We start from the raw sequence: 17,318 nt of genomic DNA on the forward strand, positions 1-17,318 counted from the left end.
ATGTGTTTAAAAGCAAAATGATGTAAAGTGGCTGAAGGTCATTTGGTGTGAAGACAGACGAGGAGTCCCGGCAGAGGTGGTTCAAGCAGGAACTGTTACAAATTTACTTTGTAGTGGAATTTTTAAGTTTAATGCTTCATTATTTATAAAAAACAAAAAAAATAGCTCTGAGACACTGGGAAAGTCTCCCAAACCCATTAGCACCCTCTTCAGGCGATAACACTTAATAACATATTGGACGAAACCAATGCAAAATACAGTAGTCTCTGCATTGTTAGGAATTTACCTACTTTTCATCTGTACACCACAAAAAAAAGGATGCAGATATTACTGCATAGTTTAGTACCATGTAAACTGATATAGTTTCACTGTGGTTGATTTAAGAAAATCAGATTCTAGTTGCATTGTTTGCTTTTAGAAACGTTTGGTACTACTTACTAATATATCTACTCACTGTTAATATTATCGTATTTATTGTGTAATTTAACAATCAATATTATAGTAATTACTTTTGAGATTTACATGTTTGTGTTTAGGAAGAGAAGACAGAGCATTGAGAAAAAAAGATGGAGAGGAAAATGTCAAGGTTAAGGGAAAGCAGGCAGGGACTAATGCTGTGCAACGTGACAGACACAAGAGCAGACTGAGAGACAATGAAGATAAAGACAAGAATGAAGATCTATAGAGGACCTTTCCTGTGAAAACATAAAACAGATACGAAGAGATGAAAAAAAAAAACAGTACACAGGATGATGGAGAAACATATAAGAAACAGCGTTAGTGTTAACATTAGTTTTACCATTGTTATTAGTATTAATGTTATCATTAGCAGAAGCATTAATAATAGCGTTAGTAGTTTGTAGTACATTTTTGGTTGCCTGCGATAATCCAAATTGGGTTTTATGGTGAGAAATAAAAGAAAAAAGAAGAGACCTCACACCAAAGATCAATAAAAAAAAAAAAAAAAAAAAGATGAATAAATATCACAGTATGCAATGTTTATCTGTTTGGAGATGCAGGATCTATTTTCTGATTAATTTACTACAGACACTTCCTCATGAATTTACTGACCCCTATTGCTGTCAAAACAGATCAAGTCTGAAACTAACGTGATTAAAATGTAATCAAATCAACCAGTAAACAAGCACGCTGCCTCTCATTAATCAACATGAATGATAAAAGCTCCGATACTTTGAAGAAGATGAGATAGAAGCCGGACTTTGTTCCTCCACATGTGAGGCCGTCCCTGAGCTTGGCTCAAAGTTCAGGTCACGCAGACAGTTTCACGATTGCCTCTGACTGTATTTGTGATCCTGCCTCAGTCTCTGAACTCTTGACTCTGTTCACACTCGGCCTTCTGAGCTGCAGGATGACCCGTTGGGCCCTTCTCGCTCCACTCCTGCTCCTGCTGGGCCACAGCGCTGTCAGTCAGGAGGCTGGGGACCCAGCAGCAGCACCACCGCCACCAGCCTCTGATGGCGCCCAGGCAGAGGATGAGAACGAGGATTGGGGACTGAACTCCCTTAGAGGTGGCTTTGAGGCCGTCGGCAGCTACTTTGACTCGATGCTGGAGTTCATGGGTGGACGTGATGGAGTGTGCCAATACCGCTGCAGATATGGTGAGTCACTTAAATGCACCCTGGTTTAACATTAAACTGATATTGATTTTGTTCAGCCAGTGAGATCCACCACACATGTCTATATTGCTAAAATAATCTGAACTGTAATTCATCTTCTCCTTAATGTTACTTCATATTTATAGTTACTGACTAAATCATTAAAAAAAAAAAAAAAACATATAAAAAGAAACACTTATAAAACTCCCCCTCCTCCGACTTGCACACGTTCAGACATGAAGCCATATTGTCACACAGGCCACATACACACCATTGGTTTGATATAAACAAAAAACATATATATCCATTCAAGACCTTTTTTAAAAAAATATAAATTGTACCTTTTATTGAATTTGTCATCAGAACAATGTGATTAAATAAATAATTCCGTTTTGATTTAAATTGATTATAATAGTCTAATGTTTTCATATTCATTCACGTTGTACATTTACATTATTTCTATTAAGATACAATTCAGATTTTGATTACAAAGATGTCCAGTCTTTGCACAGATGCTCCTCTGTGGCTCTTTAATTATTGAGGGGGTTAACTGCTGAACCTTACTCTCATACTTCATAGGATTTATTCATTCACTTATCTTTTTTGTTACTATCTGGGTGACGGCCTGGAAATGGACTGTGTCCTCTGGGTGATAGGAAAGATACCATGTGGTGACTGTAGAATATGTCACAAACAAACCCAATGAGAAACCCGTCTTTCTCTATGTGCAAACATGGATCTATTTTAAGGTTATCAGACGGTGACCAGCACATTTCTACTGGCCTGTTGTGAAACATGAACTGCATTTGATATCTCCGTGGTTTTCCCCACCTCTCAGGTAAAGCTCCTCTTCCTCGCCCTGGCTACCAGATGCCTGAACCCAACGGCTGTACCGCCTACTTCTTCGGTCTTCCTATTCCAGAAGGGGTGAGTGTCTTCCGTCTATTCAGAGCAAATTCAGCTGAATTACATTTTAATTATCACATAAAAGTGTTTGAAAAGTTTAGAAACAACAGAATTTTACGTTCAGTTAGATGATTTTTGATGTTGCTGCCAGAATAACCGAGTCAGTTCCAGGAATAGTGACGACAACACTCCATATGTATCCCCCTTTAAATGTTCAGTTATGAAATGTGCTGTTATTTATGTTGAAAATGTAGCTTCTCCTGTCAAGTTAAACACAGAATGAACAGCATCTTACTGAACCCACCTAAACCTCTCAATACAGGAAATAACCACACAAAAGCATGACATCCCATAGTGTCTGTGAAGGTTCTGTCATCCAGGTCATGCTATATCAAAAAAAACAAGCTGAAACAAGGGCAAGTGGACTTGTAGAGTTTCTTATAGACACTTCACCACTTACCTAAGTCCTTTTTTGGATATACCGTTGATGCCTGGATGACTGGGAACCTTCACAGAAAGCTACTTGCTACTTAGAGACACACAGTTTTGGCGGCTGATAAAAATGACTAAAACCAAATTAAATTTAGGTGCCAAAATTAACCACATAAACTTTGGTAATGCATTAATAACCTATTTCTGATCCCACCTCCTCACACCTAGCCTGAAAGCCAGACGATCATCCCACAAATTATTTTTGTCAGAAAGTTGGTCTGGCGTCTCTCCATTGGGAATTTAATATTCTCTGGCAAAAGTGCAGTTGACTTTGTTTACAACAAAATAACTCTGATTGGTTGAAGGACTATCCAATTGTGTTCAGCAAATTCAAAAAGTCATATTGTCCTACACACTTGACTAAGTAATGGAATCAGTATTTAGGCCCTGTCAGTATTAACCCTGTGTGTTGTTTGTCAGGACATGGGCATCCCTGCCATGACCAAGTGCTGCAACCAGCTGGACATGTGCTACGACACCTGCGGCTCCAACAAGTACCGCTGCGACTCCAAGTTCCGCTGGTGCCTCCACAGTATCTGCTCAGACCTCAAGAAGAGTCTCGGCTTTGTGTCGAAGGTTGAAGGTGAGGCACCTTTTACTCGGCTGAATGAATCTAATCCCAGATCGCTTCTTTCGCACAGACTGACAGTCCTGTTTCCTCTTCCGTCCGCAGCATGTGAAACGGTAGCAGACACCTTGTTCAACACAGTGTGGACTCTGGGCTGCAGACCCTACATGAACAGCCAGAGGGCAGCCTGCTACTGCCAAGGAGAGGAGAAAGATGAACTTTAGATGTAAAAACAGGAACAATTGTCCTATTTATGAAACAGCATCAGTACAGGAGCCTCACATCGGGTGACGGCCTTCCGAACTGTAACGTTGCAAAGGCGGTTGCGACTACTTGAGTAATTTATTCATTAGTTCTTGCTCGTTTTGTTCAGAATCATTGTTGTTAAAAGTTCTGCTGCACGCTGTGCTGCAAGCCACTACCGTATTCCTTTGTCTACAGCATCAAAATAAAGGTGGTTTTGTTTCAAATACACAACTGGTTCATTTACTCTACTGTAAGGAAAATTGCATGTATGTGCGAAGTGTTACCATACACCACTTCTGAAAATTTTGCTTTGTGGCAGGGAGCATTACCCTGCTGAAAGAGGTGCCTGATGTCAGGGAACACTGTTTCCATGAATTGCCAATTGTAGGAACTTTCATCAGATCTCAGACCACATTTAGGAGGTAGTCTGTGACACATAAATCCATTCCTTTTGGTAGCGTGAACACACAATGCGTCCTGGGTCACATTAAAGACCACCTGTTCAACATGTGCCTTGACCACCCATGATGCTGTCTCTGGTTCACCTATATTCCTTCCTTGGATCACTCTTGACAGATACAGACCACTGCAGACCATTGTGGAGATACTCTGACCCATGTCAAAGTCTCTCAAATCCTGCTTCCAACATCAACGTTGAGGATAAAATCTTCACATGGTGCCTAATATATGCCACCCACTGACAGGTGCCATGACAACCAGATAATCAGTCATATTCACATAATGTTATGGCTGATTGGTGTACTCAGACCTAGAAAATACAACACTAATACCTACAGATTTCAGAGATAATCGAAATATTCAAGAAATACTGTATGAACTTACAGCTGAGAATGTAGAGTAGAAATAAATATTTAAAAGGAAATGACAGGTCTTCTGTGTCTTAATCTGAGCTTTGTCCTCAATAAATGTCAAAGATCAAATGATATCTGTTGCACGCTGTCAGTTCAGATCAGTGTAGTTGATCAGGTCAGTGTGGCTGTGGTTCAGCTGGCTGAGCTCTACATTATGAGGGGTTGCTTGTTTGGCAGTTTGTGTTTAGTAGTAATTTACATTTTCAGACATTGATGGCCCTAATGCGACTTCGATCTATGCATTTCCTTAAATAATTATTAAATGACAAGACAGGAAGACGAAGTGAAAGGGGCCTACAGAGAACTGTCTCCTGGGCTTTATGAGTGGAAGTTCTTCGTTTATCTCTCAAGTCCACACTATACTGGCATAATGGTTAGTAGGGACACCTCACAGCAAGAAAGTTTTGGGTTCGACCCCACTGGCCAGCTGTCCTCCTACAGTCCAAAGACATGCTTGTTAGGTCAACTGGTGATTCTAGGTTGGCCCTAAGTGTGCATGTGAGAGTGAATGGTTGTCTTTCTGTGTTATTGGCAACCTGTCCATGGTGTACCCTGCCTCTCTCGCAATTAAATAAAGTAAGATAGCTTTTGCCTCAACAAAAATCTTCTATCATGACATTAACAACCAACAATGACGGTAAAGACATTGTTACCCAGTGCGGCAACAATCAGTGCCATGTGACAGTAAAATATCAGGATCTGACCATTTTTTAAGTTCAAAGCTTTATGAAAATACAAACATGTGTAATCAAGAAACTCAGACAGACTCTACAAATATGTTTTGGTTAATTAAACTGATACGAGGAATAAGTGAGAATAGAAACAGAGCTACAAAGTAATGACACTCACTGATGGGCAGAGCTAAAATGAGCAAACACAGTGAAAACTGCAGATTTACATTAGTTTGAAGAAGTTTACTTGTTAAGCTCCAAATGGCTTCATGACACTTTGAACTCCTTGTGAAATCCAATGATGATGATGGTTGAAGGTCTGTGGTGTGACTGAGGTCACAACAAGTTCAGAGAGGACAGTCTCAACGGTCCACAGATCTCTGGAAAAAGAGTGATGATGAGCACACAGTTCAAGAAGAGGTCATTTCAACCAACTGTATGAACGTGCTGAACTGGTCAACAACACTAAGAAACAAGCCCTGATAAGAATATTTATCAAGCCTCCAACACTGCAATGAAGACACATGTTGTAAAACATCAAAATAATATACTATTTCAGGTGTATTTTCATTAATGTGTCTCTGTGGGTCTGTGTGCAAACTCTGTATTGCTTGTGTAGAGATTCAGGGAAACAAGGAATCGCACAAAATACCTTAAAACCGCATAATTGCTAGCACCCTCCAGTTTTTCCCAAACGTGGCAATTTTTTTTATTAGTCAAGACTCAGTTCTTATCAGAATCTCACTCTGGTAACTCTCCATTTGGATTTCATTCTGGGGCAATAGTCCCCAAATCAATCAGAGCCATTATGTTGTAAATGAATTCAGCTCCATGTCGCTCAGATGATGTGTGTGACTACATTACTGTTACTATTCTGTCCATCACCACATAATGCCCGACCAGATGATTTGATTGGCTCGGCAGATCTTTGGTGGAGCATAATCAGTTAATCACATAAAGACTAAATTATAACATGAATTTTAAATATTTCTTAAAAAATAAAACCTTCTGGGGTATCGATACACACACATTCACATTTGTACTCTAAAGTATACGCTGTTCAGTGCAACTCCTCGTTAACACTATACACAAATACACAATAGACACATTAGTGGGAATTACACCAAGATAAAACAGACGGGAAACATCCTTTTAAGTTTACGTACTTCAAACGATCTCAGAGGTCAGAGAGGCGGCTGGTGGCATGACTGTGGTGTGAGGCAGCTGGCTGGTGTGCTTCATTTTCTGGTTAAATGCTTCAAGCTGGTGGTTTAACAAGAAGTGAAGTCTTGAAATAGAGTTAGAGCATCGTGCTCACACAAACACAGAACTCAAAATGACAGAGCCAACACCCAACAAACCTTTTTCCTCAGGTTAGCCTTTATTTCCTCCTCTGTTGGGTCCCGTTTCTCATTTTCTGACTGTTTGGTTCTGGAGTCACCTTCATCATCCTGTGAGGCCACCATCTTCTGTTCAGAATGTTGCTTCACAGGCGTCACTGACATGACGCTGTTTTTCTGTTGCCATTTTTCTCTTTTGTTATTTCTCCGTGAACACCTCTTGTTTGTTCTTTTAGTGCCACCCCTCCTCCAATTCCAGCCTTTTTTCAGCTGCACCATACAGCGCTGGTTGGTCGACTGCACGGTACTGATGACCTTCAGGCAGCGAGAAGCAGAAGTTGATCCAACCTGACCTTCACACTCAGAGAGGTCTGGATTCAAAAATGACAGAACGCCTTCAGGAGGACTGCAAATTATGTTAGATGGAAAATTACGCTGCGAGTTAGGATGTGTCCACTGAGAATCCGCGGCACTGCTGTAGCCGGTGCTGTGGTCAGTGTAATGAGAGTACTCAGACAAACTGTAATCTGGAAACGCAGAAGCAGGATGAAGAAAAGTTTGGTTTTGTGGATACTGATGGTGATAAGCAGGAATTAGTTTTGACTCAATTTCAGCTCCGTCCATGTGCCCCTGTGCCTCTTTGACATCGTTTTGAAGTTCATCTCTTTCTCCTGAATGATCGCCGTCAAACTTTCGCCTCTGATTTGCGTGTCTGCTTGGACTGAGGCTTCGAGCTGTCGACCTGGAAGAGGATGAGGAGGATGAAGAGGAGGAGGCTGGAGAATTCCTGTAGTCTCTGCTGCGAGAGCGCCGTCGACGCGAGGGGCTCGGACTGAGGCTTCTAGCAGTCAACTTTGAGGAGCAGGATGGTGGGGACTTCCTGTTGTCTCTGTGGGAGCACCTCTCCTGACTCTCCTGCTCTGCTGTCCTGCAAGTCCCCTGCCTGCCTTCATGCCTCTTCCCATACAACCTCATTTGAGTGCGGTCTGCAAGTTGACTCAGCTCTTGCATTTCCAGGCTCAAGCCCAGAGTTTTAAGAATGTTCTGTAGCTGTTCATTCTGCTCTCCCACCTGTGGGTTTTCTTCTTCCTCCTCCTTTTTCTTCTTCACTGCCGTAGGAGTCTCTGACCGACTTCTGTCTCTGACTTCCCTTCTGTCATTCTCCTCAGCATCAGGTAAGGAGACTCTCTCAGTTAAGGACTGCTCTCTACTGCGGGAGTCAGTCTTTCTGTCTACACTGTTGGTCCAGCTGTGGCTCTGCAGCGAGTCTCCACTGTTCAGTCCATGGTTCTCACTCGTCATGCAAGGGTGAATGTTCAGGAGCTCCTCACCGAAAGGAAGATCCTCTCTGTCATCGTTGACAATCCTGCTGAGAAACTCAATGTCCACTCCTTTGTTGAGCACGCTGAGGAAGCGCAGGAAACCTTGGTTGGCACTGTTCTCCTCCTTTTCTGGTGGAGTAACACTTTGGCTGGGAGGAGGCAGAGCGACACCAGGGACCTGAGGACAGTCACATATAAAGAGATTTCACTTCTTGTTAAAACATAAATTAAAAGAAGAATAGACAGTACTTCAGTTGTTTTCATTCCCTTCCTTAACAAGCTTTTACCAAATTAGGAACTGAAGAGAGAATTCTGAGGGTGACACCAACTAATGTCTATAATGACGCCCTAAAATGAGGGTTTGCTCAAACCCATAAGTACATCATAGACATGTAGTGTTGCTTGTATATTGACTGATTATTTCACAACTATAATAAAGTTTTTATAAGGGCTGTCAGAGTCAATAAAAGCAAGTTAATGCATGCTCTTTTAAACACCACTAACTGTTTTGATGCGCAATTATTGCACGCATGTTGTGCAACTTGATTGTCGGCCCGACCTGTGTATTTGTGCACTCGCATGTTGATAAGAATATTAAAAGGGATAAAAACATAGATAGAAAGATAAAATTTTTATTTAATATTAAGATCGAGTTGAATATTTTAACCGATGGGCAGCTTTTAAGCATCATCAATCTGTGTTTTTATTGAAACATCATCAAATTATGTAAAACTAAATCAGTTTCAGCGCCCAGGACTGGAAAACGGTGTTCGTTCCAACTTCATTACTACAATATTAATGTTATAAATCTTTGTGTCATTTTGTGTGTTTGTTCAATTCTACTGAACTTGTAATAATGATTGTGATCTATATCTGCACTACCTTCATATACAAATGAAACAAAAGCTACTGTATTCTAACCAGGATTTTTTTCCTACATTGTGTTTTCTTCAGCGATTACAAACCTCACTGTTGGTTGGCAAAACACGGGCGCCACAAGTTCTCTGCTTCATTAGTGCCTTCACTCTGAGCTGCAGGGGATGGTATTCCTGCAGCAAGCCGTCTTTACTCAGGCCGGGTGTGCTTGTTCTCTCTTTTTGTGCCTGGCCCTGAGCATTAGAAGAGAAAGAAATTCATTATACAGGGATATTACCAGGAAAGCAGTAGTCCATCTTGTGCTCCTCACCTTTGAGAGAAAGCTTGGAGAATGGCGTTGCAGCAAAATCATCTTCACCCTGTTTTTAAGAGTAGCTTGCTGCTCGTTACTGGAATCACCCGGTGGTGTTGTCTCCTTCACAAACTTCCCAATCGTTTTCAGAGCAAGTGAAGCTTTCTTGTAAATAATCTGCTCCTCTATCTCTCTGAGCCGTTTCTTCTTTCTCTCCAGCTCAGCATCCTCCTCAAGCATTTCCAACGGCTCTCCGTCTGGGTCCTCGTCCTCTGACTTATTACTGTAAACGCTGTGTGAGGGAGGACTGAACTCCTTCTGTCCCACACTGCTGCTGTGCGCTTCATCAGAATAACTGGAGTAATGGCAGCAGGAGTCCCAGCCACTCTGGTGATTTGGGGGCAGATGTCCCTGCAGTCTTTGAAGAGTATCTGTCCAGTCGTGTGGATTCATTGTCCAGCCCCTAGGCAGTGAAGAGAAATAAATGTGGATAACAGGCACAGATCAACTATTCACTCCATGAATAGAACCCAAAAAAAAAACTCCTCCCACCCAGCGATGCAAGTCTTTCACATACAATAAATTAGCATTAGCGTACAAGCTAACAACTACTGAGGAAAGGCAAAGTCAAACATTTAACAACTTAAACTCGGAATACTATAAAGACGTTTAAATGCGACAATTTATAGGCTGCAAAACTCACCGATTTTAGCTCAACATAGCAGCTAGCAGACTGTTTACCTCCTGTTGGTGCTCAAACGACCCCTTAACAAAACGGGGATTTATTTTTTTTGTTGTTGTTGTTGTTATTGCGTATTACTCAGCCAAACGGATGCTTACATCTAAAGAATGTCATTAAATATGTGCCATCACCGGGGAAGGACAACTAATTGTTAAATATTTGCACTAAACTGAAGAAGTAAAGAGTGGCCATGGCGACCGTCAGCTGTGTCGGTGGTGCTGAAAACTGGATACTGTTAGCAGCGCCCCCTGCTGGACGGAGACCCGGCACTGCAGGGACGCATCAGATCCTGTGTCGGTTCGACCATGTAAAAGGCTTGTTCTCATGTCCTACTCACCTTTCCAGGAAAAGTGTCACGGTGGACATCAAACACTCAGAAGTCGTATGCACTACAACATGTCAGTGTTCATGCTTGAGAAGGGCATCCACCTGCCTTTACTTGGTTTTAAAAATAATTCTTTCAGCAGCTCCAGACAGTAACTGTGCTCACATCTACCTCAGATTTACTACTAAATCCTCTGTTTTAAGCCCATCTCTAAGATGCAGAGAATATAATATATACAGAAATGGTTACATTCGCAGCAATAAGCAAAAATAGTGCCAAGGATATTCACCTTTTTAATACATATTCAAGAAAAACTCGTATAATTAAACAACCCTTCTTCATCTCTTGGAATTACTGTGTTTAATATATTGCAGTGTAATTTTTATTTTATTTTTTACAACAGTTTTCTGCAACATACAGAAAAATTAAGCAAATGCGCCTGGTGAACATAGAGTCTTAAGTGTTTTGTAGTCGGCGATTGGCTGTGGTGGATCAAGGCTCCAACAAAAAGATCTTTGTGTACACAGAGACACAGATCAGCCACAATATTAAAATTACATGCTTATGGGGCACTTTATTACTACTCTCCACTGGTATCTATCAAAATAAAGACAGAAACACACACACAAAACAAAAAAAACACGCCTAATGTTCTTTAACTCCCTTCTCGTGCCACCAAAACGGCTCCAAACCACCAGTTCATGGACACTGGATGTCTGGGAGTGTCCTGTGGAGTATGCTGCTTGGATGTTGGCAGGGAATACTTCAAATCCTGTGGTTTGAGGGTTAGGTCGACAGGAATCGTGGAGAGTTTGAAATCGGCACACTGAGCGCTTTGTTGCGTCACTGGAGCCACTCCTGAGGAGTTTATGCAGTGTGGCAGGAAGCGCTGTCCTGCTGCTGCCGTTGGTAAGAGACTCGTGATTCGTAAGTAAGAGCCACATAAATGCCGAAACCCAGCAGAACTTTACACTGTAATGACTAGTGGCAGTGGTTTTAATGTTGTGGCTGATCAGTGTAATTTAAACTAAAATTATGATGCATCAAATTATTGCGTTTGATTTGAAACAAAAATAAGAATACAATGTTTTTCAAATAAAAAAAAGTTTTCTTCAGCATGACATGGACTGTACATACAGTATACTAGAGGTGTAGTAAGAACAGACTGAGCAACGTACCTAGAGTTTGTCATTAAACCAGAATTCATGGTATTGTTTTCTTAGTCGCTTTTGCTGATGCTGGTCAGGTTGCTTGCAGATGTTTAGTGCTGATGTTCTCTGAAGGGATGTTTATAAAGAGACTACATGAAGGTCCGACTGTTCAATCGATGTCATTCAGTTTTAAAGCCTCATTTTCCTCCACGATATCATCTTCATCCGGACTGTTTGGTATCAATAACCTGCAAATAGCGGGTCCTCGACACGTTTTTTGTTGTTTGCGTTGCGTTAACTGGTTGAACTGGACTTGAATCTGGCAGAGGGAGAAGAGGTGGCCGCCGGTGACTCATTTGTGGAGGGAACAGGTGACTTGTTTGAGGCGGAAAGACGTTGAGAGGTTGGTTGTGAGGCTGAGGGAGGAAGGGAGGCAGAAAATAGCTAGGTCCAAAATATGGCATAACAGGAGGGCAAGGTGGAGGCTGAGCTGTGTACGGCAGCAGTGGAGAGTTGACTGGAGAGTACACTGGCATCACAGGTGCAGAAGGAGGTTGTGATGCGCCATAAGTGGAATTGAAAGAGAATGGTTGTAACGCAGCTGTGCTGTCCTGGGAGTCACTTTCACATTTCTTACTGTCCTGTAAAGAGCTACTGCTTGTCTTCTGGCTGTATTCAACAGACTCATGTACCTGTGGTCGGCCCACCTCTGTTCCATCACTCTGAGCACTGTACGAGTAACAGTCTCGAGGTACTGGGCTAAAACTAGATCTGCTTGTTGATGATGATCTACTGTGACGTTTCAGAGAAGACGCTTGCCTTGTGCCCCCCTCCTTGCTTGCTTTCTGGCCCCAGTCACTGTCCTTCTTTCCATACAGCCGCTCCTGAATTCGATGCGACATTTGGCCAAGCTCTTCAAATCCCAAATCCAGACCGATGGCCTGCAACACATCCCGCATTTGCTTTTGCTTGTGCTCATCTTCGGGTGTCAGTGTCACCTTTTCCATACCTGAGGGGGACTTTGATCTACTGCAGCTTTGCTCGCCGTCACCCCTCTGCAGACACTTTTCATCAGATAGAGGACCCCTCCTCGGACTGAGAGACCTCTGATGAGGCTGTGAAGGAACCGGTCCACTGGATGCCTCGCTCTCGTTCCAGTAGCGGTTGTTTGAGTGACTTCCCCGTTGTCTCTCAGCAGCACTGGGAGACCGCGGGCAATCATCAGAATTCACAAAAGAACTAGGAGAACTGCGTCGATTCTGGGCTTCTGTAGAGGTTTGACCCACTATCTTGGTGAGAACGTCAACATTCACACCCTTGTTGAGAACATCGAGGAAACGCTGGAAACCTTTAGTTGGCCTCTGGTCCGGAACAGCAGCACCCTGCGTGAACTTACTCTCAAAAGACTGAGGGAAACACAAGGAAGGCACAGTTTATGGAACTATTGTCTAAAATTATACTTGTGAGAATGTGTCGCCATTAAAGAAACAAACCTCTCTGTGATCTTAAAATCCAACAGCATTTTTTTCTGACTTTGAATTATGGCCCTCGCTTTATGTATTTGATTTTAAGAAGCTTCTTTGAAAAGAATACAATTTGATTATGATGACTTCCTTTTCAAGCTGCAACGGAAAGGCAGCTCAGTGTCAGTGTGAAGGTGCGTTTCAAGCTTTAAAGGCTGAACTGCACCTCCTTAAACATTCAGCATGGTGGATCATGTGGAGACCACAAGAACAGATCAGCTGTGGCTGCATGCATCTTCCTTTATGTTTGTGTTAGCACTAAACACAAGAAGGAAGCTTTGATTGAGGAAATATCTAAATCGGCAGATAAGATAAGAAGTTTGACTTGATATTTATTTTAATTATATTTAGTTGTCTTTCTACATAAATAAACTCCCACTGCATACTTACACAACGACCCCGCAATGAAGTTAGAAAATATATAATAGAGGTTTTTCACAGCAGGAAAAGCACAGTTTTAATGTTTGCACCAGGTCCAGGATTTTGTGAGTACATGTCGGCCCTGAATCCTGAGCTATTACTCTGACTGTGTTTAACTCTGATGAGGGTGTGAAATGTGAAAAAGGTATGTAGCACCCTGTAAAGTAAACCTAACTCACCTGTCCACTCGTTCCATTCAGTGGAAACCTCGCTCTACCTTGACGATAATCCTCGTGATACGTGGACGTGGAAGGGCTGTCAGTCCTCTCTCTGGGGTTGGCATAGTTCTGTTTGACATGAGTAAATGTTCTATAAAACCACATAAGGAAAAAGAAACCAATCCATGACTAAACTGACATTTTAAATCGTAACTAACCTTTGTAGGGCGATCCTGCAAACGTGTCTTCTCTTGTGAACGGCTCCTCTTATGACCGTCTCTATCTTTGCTACTCTCAGGCAATCGTCTGTAAGTTATATCATCATGCCGCTGTCTGTATGCGAACTCTTCATGCCGATGCCTGTGCCTGGAGTCTGGAGGGGACCTCCTGTATCTGAAGTCCTCGTCCTGTGGTGGCGTATCTTTAAAATCCTTGTGTGCATGTGAACCACTGTCTGTTGACTGTCTGCAAGTTCTCCCGTGAGGTTCACACCTGTACCTGTAATCACTGTCACCATCCTCCGCAAACCTTTGCCTCTTCTGTTCAGAGCCATCCCACGCCGGCGAAGACATGCGTCTCCTCACTGGGCTCTTTCTGCTCCAGGTAGAATCGTTGCTGTACGACCTCTTAGGTGAGTCGCTGAACTCGCTAATCCTGCTCGCCCTCTCTGTGCTACGGCGTCCATCTCTACCGTATTTATTATGGGAATCCTGCGGTGTCTCTCTCTGAGGTTCACGTCTTTCTTCCCGTCTGTCATCGTAGTCATCCCACTGCCTTGAACTTCTGTCACTGTACTGCCGCCGGTGGCTGTACTCAGATTTGTTTGAGTACATCTTCTTACGGCGACTCCACCAGCTGACCGGAAAGAGAAACAGACGTATACATTTAAATAGTGGGTGTAAACTGTCTCGCTTAAAGATTTATAATCAGAACTAGTACTAGTGTGGTAAACTATGAGATGATAAGATCTTCCCAACGGAGCAGGGCCATTAAAACAGTATAGTCAGTCTTAATTGAGGGTCATAAACACATTGGAAATACATTTATGTCATTCTAGGATAAAAGAGTAAAGACTAAAATAAGTCTACTCAAATATTTAAAAAATTGATCTAATTCGACATATGATTGAGATTTGAACAAGATGCTCGGTGCGTTCTTTTAACTTGCTAGCTGAAGTAGCTCTTTGCTAGTAGGTAAACTGCTAACTGGCTAGCAGAGAATGTCTAGCTAATAAGAGGAAAAATATAAAATTTACAAACAATACAGTCGACACGCGGTTAATTCTAGTCAATAGCGAAAGACATGTGCAAACCCACGGAGCCTGGTGTTCAGTTAAATCTGCTAAAGTGCTGTTTTTTGGAGGTTAACCTACTTAGCAAAACACCGCTGGACGAACAACCTACCTTTTCCGTTGGATGAGTCGACCTTCCTTAAATGGAGGGAGGCTCCTTAAATTAAATTAAGTTACGGGTATAGGCTCTGATGGTGTTTGGCAATTTATAAAAGTTCACAGGACAACAAACTGTCGAGCAATATGTGAAACAAATGCGTCCGATCACCGGGATATTTGGGTTTCTACCCCTCCACTTCCCCCTCCGGTCTGGAATAAAATGGTTTAAACCACCGCCACCTGCTGGCTGGGGGATCAAATGACGCCTCATTGAGCGGGTTGGCCCGTTGTTGCGATACGTCAACGTCGCCGCCATATCGGAGGAGGCAGCTCTGTCCCGCGAACCAGTACGAGTCAATGGAGTGAACTTTATTAATCGTCTTTTACAAAGTACTATAAGTTAATGCCTCTCATTTACACATTCATATATATTCAGGAAACCGATAGGAACCAAAAACAACGTCTGTAACATTAATGTAACATTAATGGTTCTTTTTGTTTGTTTGTTTGTTTTTTTTTGTTTTTTTTTGTAAATATGTCTATGCCGTACATACATTTAAAAATATTATTTAAATCATTATTATTTGTGTATATATTATATATCTTATTATAAGTTCAAGTGAATTAAATGTGTATTGTGAATTTAATTTGTATATCTAATAAATAAAATTTCTGAATCTACTCAAAAATTAAAAAAGGTAATTCAGTAAGGCAGTGCTAAAGGTATTTTACAACCACGGTTACTTACTTGTCTGTCTCTCCTTCCAGCAGTTATTTCTGACATTAGATATATAGTCCTCCTCTACGTTTTTCTCATTTTGCTGCAGTGCCGAGCCCTTGAACTCTGACTTGAAATCTCTAGTAACATAGTAGTGAAGTGTCTGACAACGCAACAAGTTTCACCCACATTCCTACTAGGATGTAGAACATATTTCCTGCAAAGAACAAGATTTGCAGATATATATATATATAGTTTTATTTTATTTATTTTTTTATAAATACACCGCTTTACTTACCCCTGCTGGATGTACTTTATATAACAACTATACCTAGTTAATTACACAGTAAAAAATGCATCTGAACTTTTAATATTATTCTTGAACTAAATCAAATTAGATATGTTACATATTAGATATGACATGTTATATATGTTGTATAAGATTTTATTGTCACTGCTGACTATGATAACCCAGCAAAACCTTTAAGAATGCTAATATAACGAGCAAATGTATTCATACAGTACATACAGACCTTCACCTTTTTAGTTTTGTTTAGACTTTAATGATGGTTCAATTAGGTGATCATGGATCAGAGGACTACGCAGTCATTTTTAAAATGCAACTGATGTGCGTTTGGTCACTTATTGAACAAGCTAAAGTGCAGGACAAGATGTGAGCTGATATTTCATTGTTCAATAAGAAAAAGATTTTAGTGCAAAAGCTGATGCTGGTTGTTCAGCGTCTGTGGTGCTGGTGCTATGTACCAGTACAGCGAGATCGTCTGATCTGCCTTTGAAAGGACGCTGTATTACTCTGAAACATTATACATTTTCATAAAAAAGCCACCAAAGAATGCAAGTGAACTGAATGTTTGAAAAAAGATTTTTGTCTTGTGCACAGAGTGTCTTAAAGCTTCTGCCGAAAAAAGTTCTTTTTTTTTTCTTACTAGGACAACTTAGAATCATCTACAGTGCATCACTTGAGCCAGGTCTTGCCTTGGACACTCCGGGACAGTCCCAGAGTCCTTTGCACATTCCTGCAGATGATCTCGAGACAGTCCTGAAACTGCTCATCGCAGTCATGCTTCTCATTGCCGCAGGTGTCATAGCAGCGGCCGTGCTTGTTACAGCATTTGGTCATGGATGGGTTACCTATATCAAACTGGAAATGTCAGCACAGTTACTCTTAGGTTGTAATACAGGTGTTCAGGATTGAAATAAGAAATTTAAATGATGAACATATTTTTCACTGAAGCCAGCTTATATATTGCACTTATGATGTTAAAACTGCCACACAGACATGACATTTTCAAGTACCTAATAACATTATAACAACAATTTAAATGCAAAACACTTAATAAGAGTCGCTGTATTTTTTAAAAAACCCGTGACCATGGTGTGATGAAAGTCCACAGCTGAAAATTAATCATATCTTATTAGTCACTCGTAATGAAACTTCAAACTCTAGATTAATCACAATTTACGCATTTAGTTTGTATTAGTAATTTGGATTATGTATTGTTTGCAGTGCAGAACATAGCAAACGTCTAACACACAGAGTGGCCCAATATATACAGACGTTACTGAACTTATGTCTAATCCATCCAATCCAGTTTGTTAAAATAAAAATAAAAATACCAGCTCCATTGTAAGGTTTTATAAAGCAAACAGGATACATGAGATCACAACG

At 41.3% G+C, this 17,318-nt stretch overlaps 2 protein-coding genes across 7 annotated transcripts; one reads left to right on the top strand and one right to left on the bottom strand.

The window, feature by feature from the left end:
- The first annotated feature begins 577 nt into the window (after window positions 1-577).
- Window positions 578-4,010, top strand: LOC311497826 (group XIIB secretory phospholipase A2-like protein). Its single transcript, XM_084558191.1, has 3 exons — window positions 578-1,619; window positions 2,455-2,543; window positions 3,435-4,010. The coding sequence occupies exons 1-3, from the start codon at window positions 1,370-1,372 to the stop codon at window positions 3,804-3,806; spliced, it is 711 nt and encodes a 236-aa protein (XP_084414317.1). The 5' UTR covers window positions 578-1,369; the 3' UTR covers window positions 3,807-4,010.
- A 1,417-nt stretch (window positions 4,011-5,427) lies between these two features.
- LOC311504677 (uncharacterized protein) lies at window positions 5,428-15,188 on the bottom strand. 6 transcript variants are annotated; one of them, XM_084567909.1, is made up of 7 exons: window positions 13,739-13,880; window positions 13,542-13,649; window positions 9,220-9,664; window positions 8,999-9,142; window positions 6,733-8,211; window positions 6,538-6,634; window positions 5,428-5,751 (listed from the first exon to the last, which is right to left on the bottom strand). In XM_084567909.1, exons 2-6 carry the CDS (start codon window positions 13,556-13,558, stop codon window positions 6,539-6,541), a joined length of 2,181 nt encoding a protein of 726 aa, XP_084424035.1. In that variant the 5' UTR covers window positions 13,559-13,649; window positions 13,739-13,880; the 3' UTR covers window positions 5,428-5,751; window position 6,538. The 6 variants fall into 6 exon arrangements, with proteins under 6 accessions (XP_084424035.1, XP_084424034.1, XP_084424033.1 ...); XM_084567908.1 differs by lacking the exons at window positions 13,542-13,649; window positions 13,739-13,880 and adding an exon at window positions 11,447-11,630 and having other exon boundaries at window positions 8,999-9,136; XM_084567907.1 differs by lacking the exons at window positions 13,542-13,649; window positions 13,739-13,880 and adding an exon at window positions 11,447-11,630.
- Between the last annotated feature and the right edge of the window lie 2,130 nt (window positions 15,189-17,318).

This window comes from Chelon labrosus (genome assembly GCF_963514085.1).
Source record: "Chelon labrosus genome assembly, chromosome: 2".
Lineage (NCBI taxonomy): Eukaryota > Metazoa > Chordata > Actinopteri > Mugiliformes > Mugilidae > Chelon > Chelon labrosus.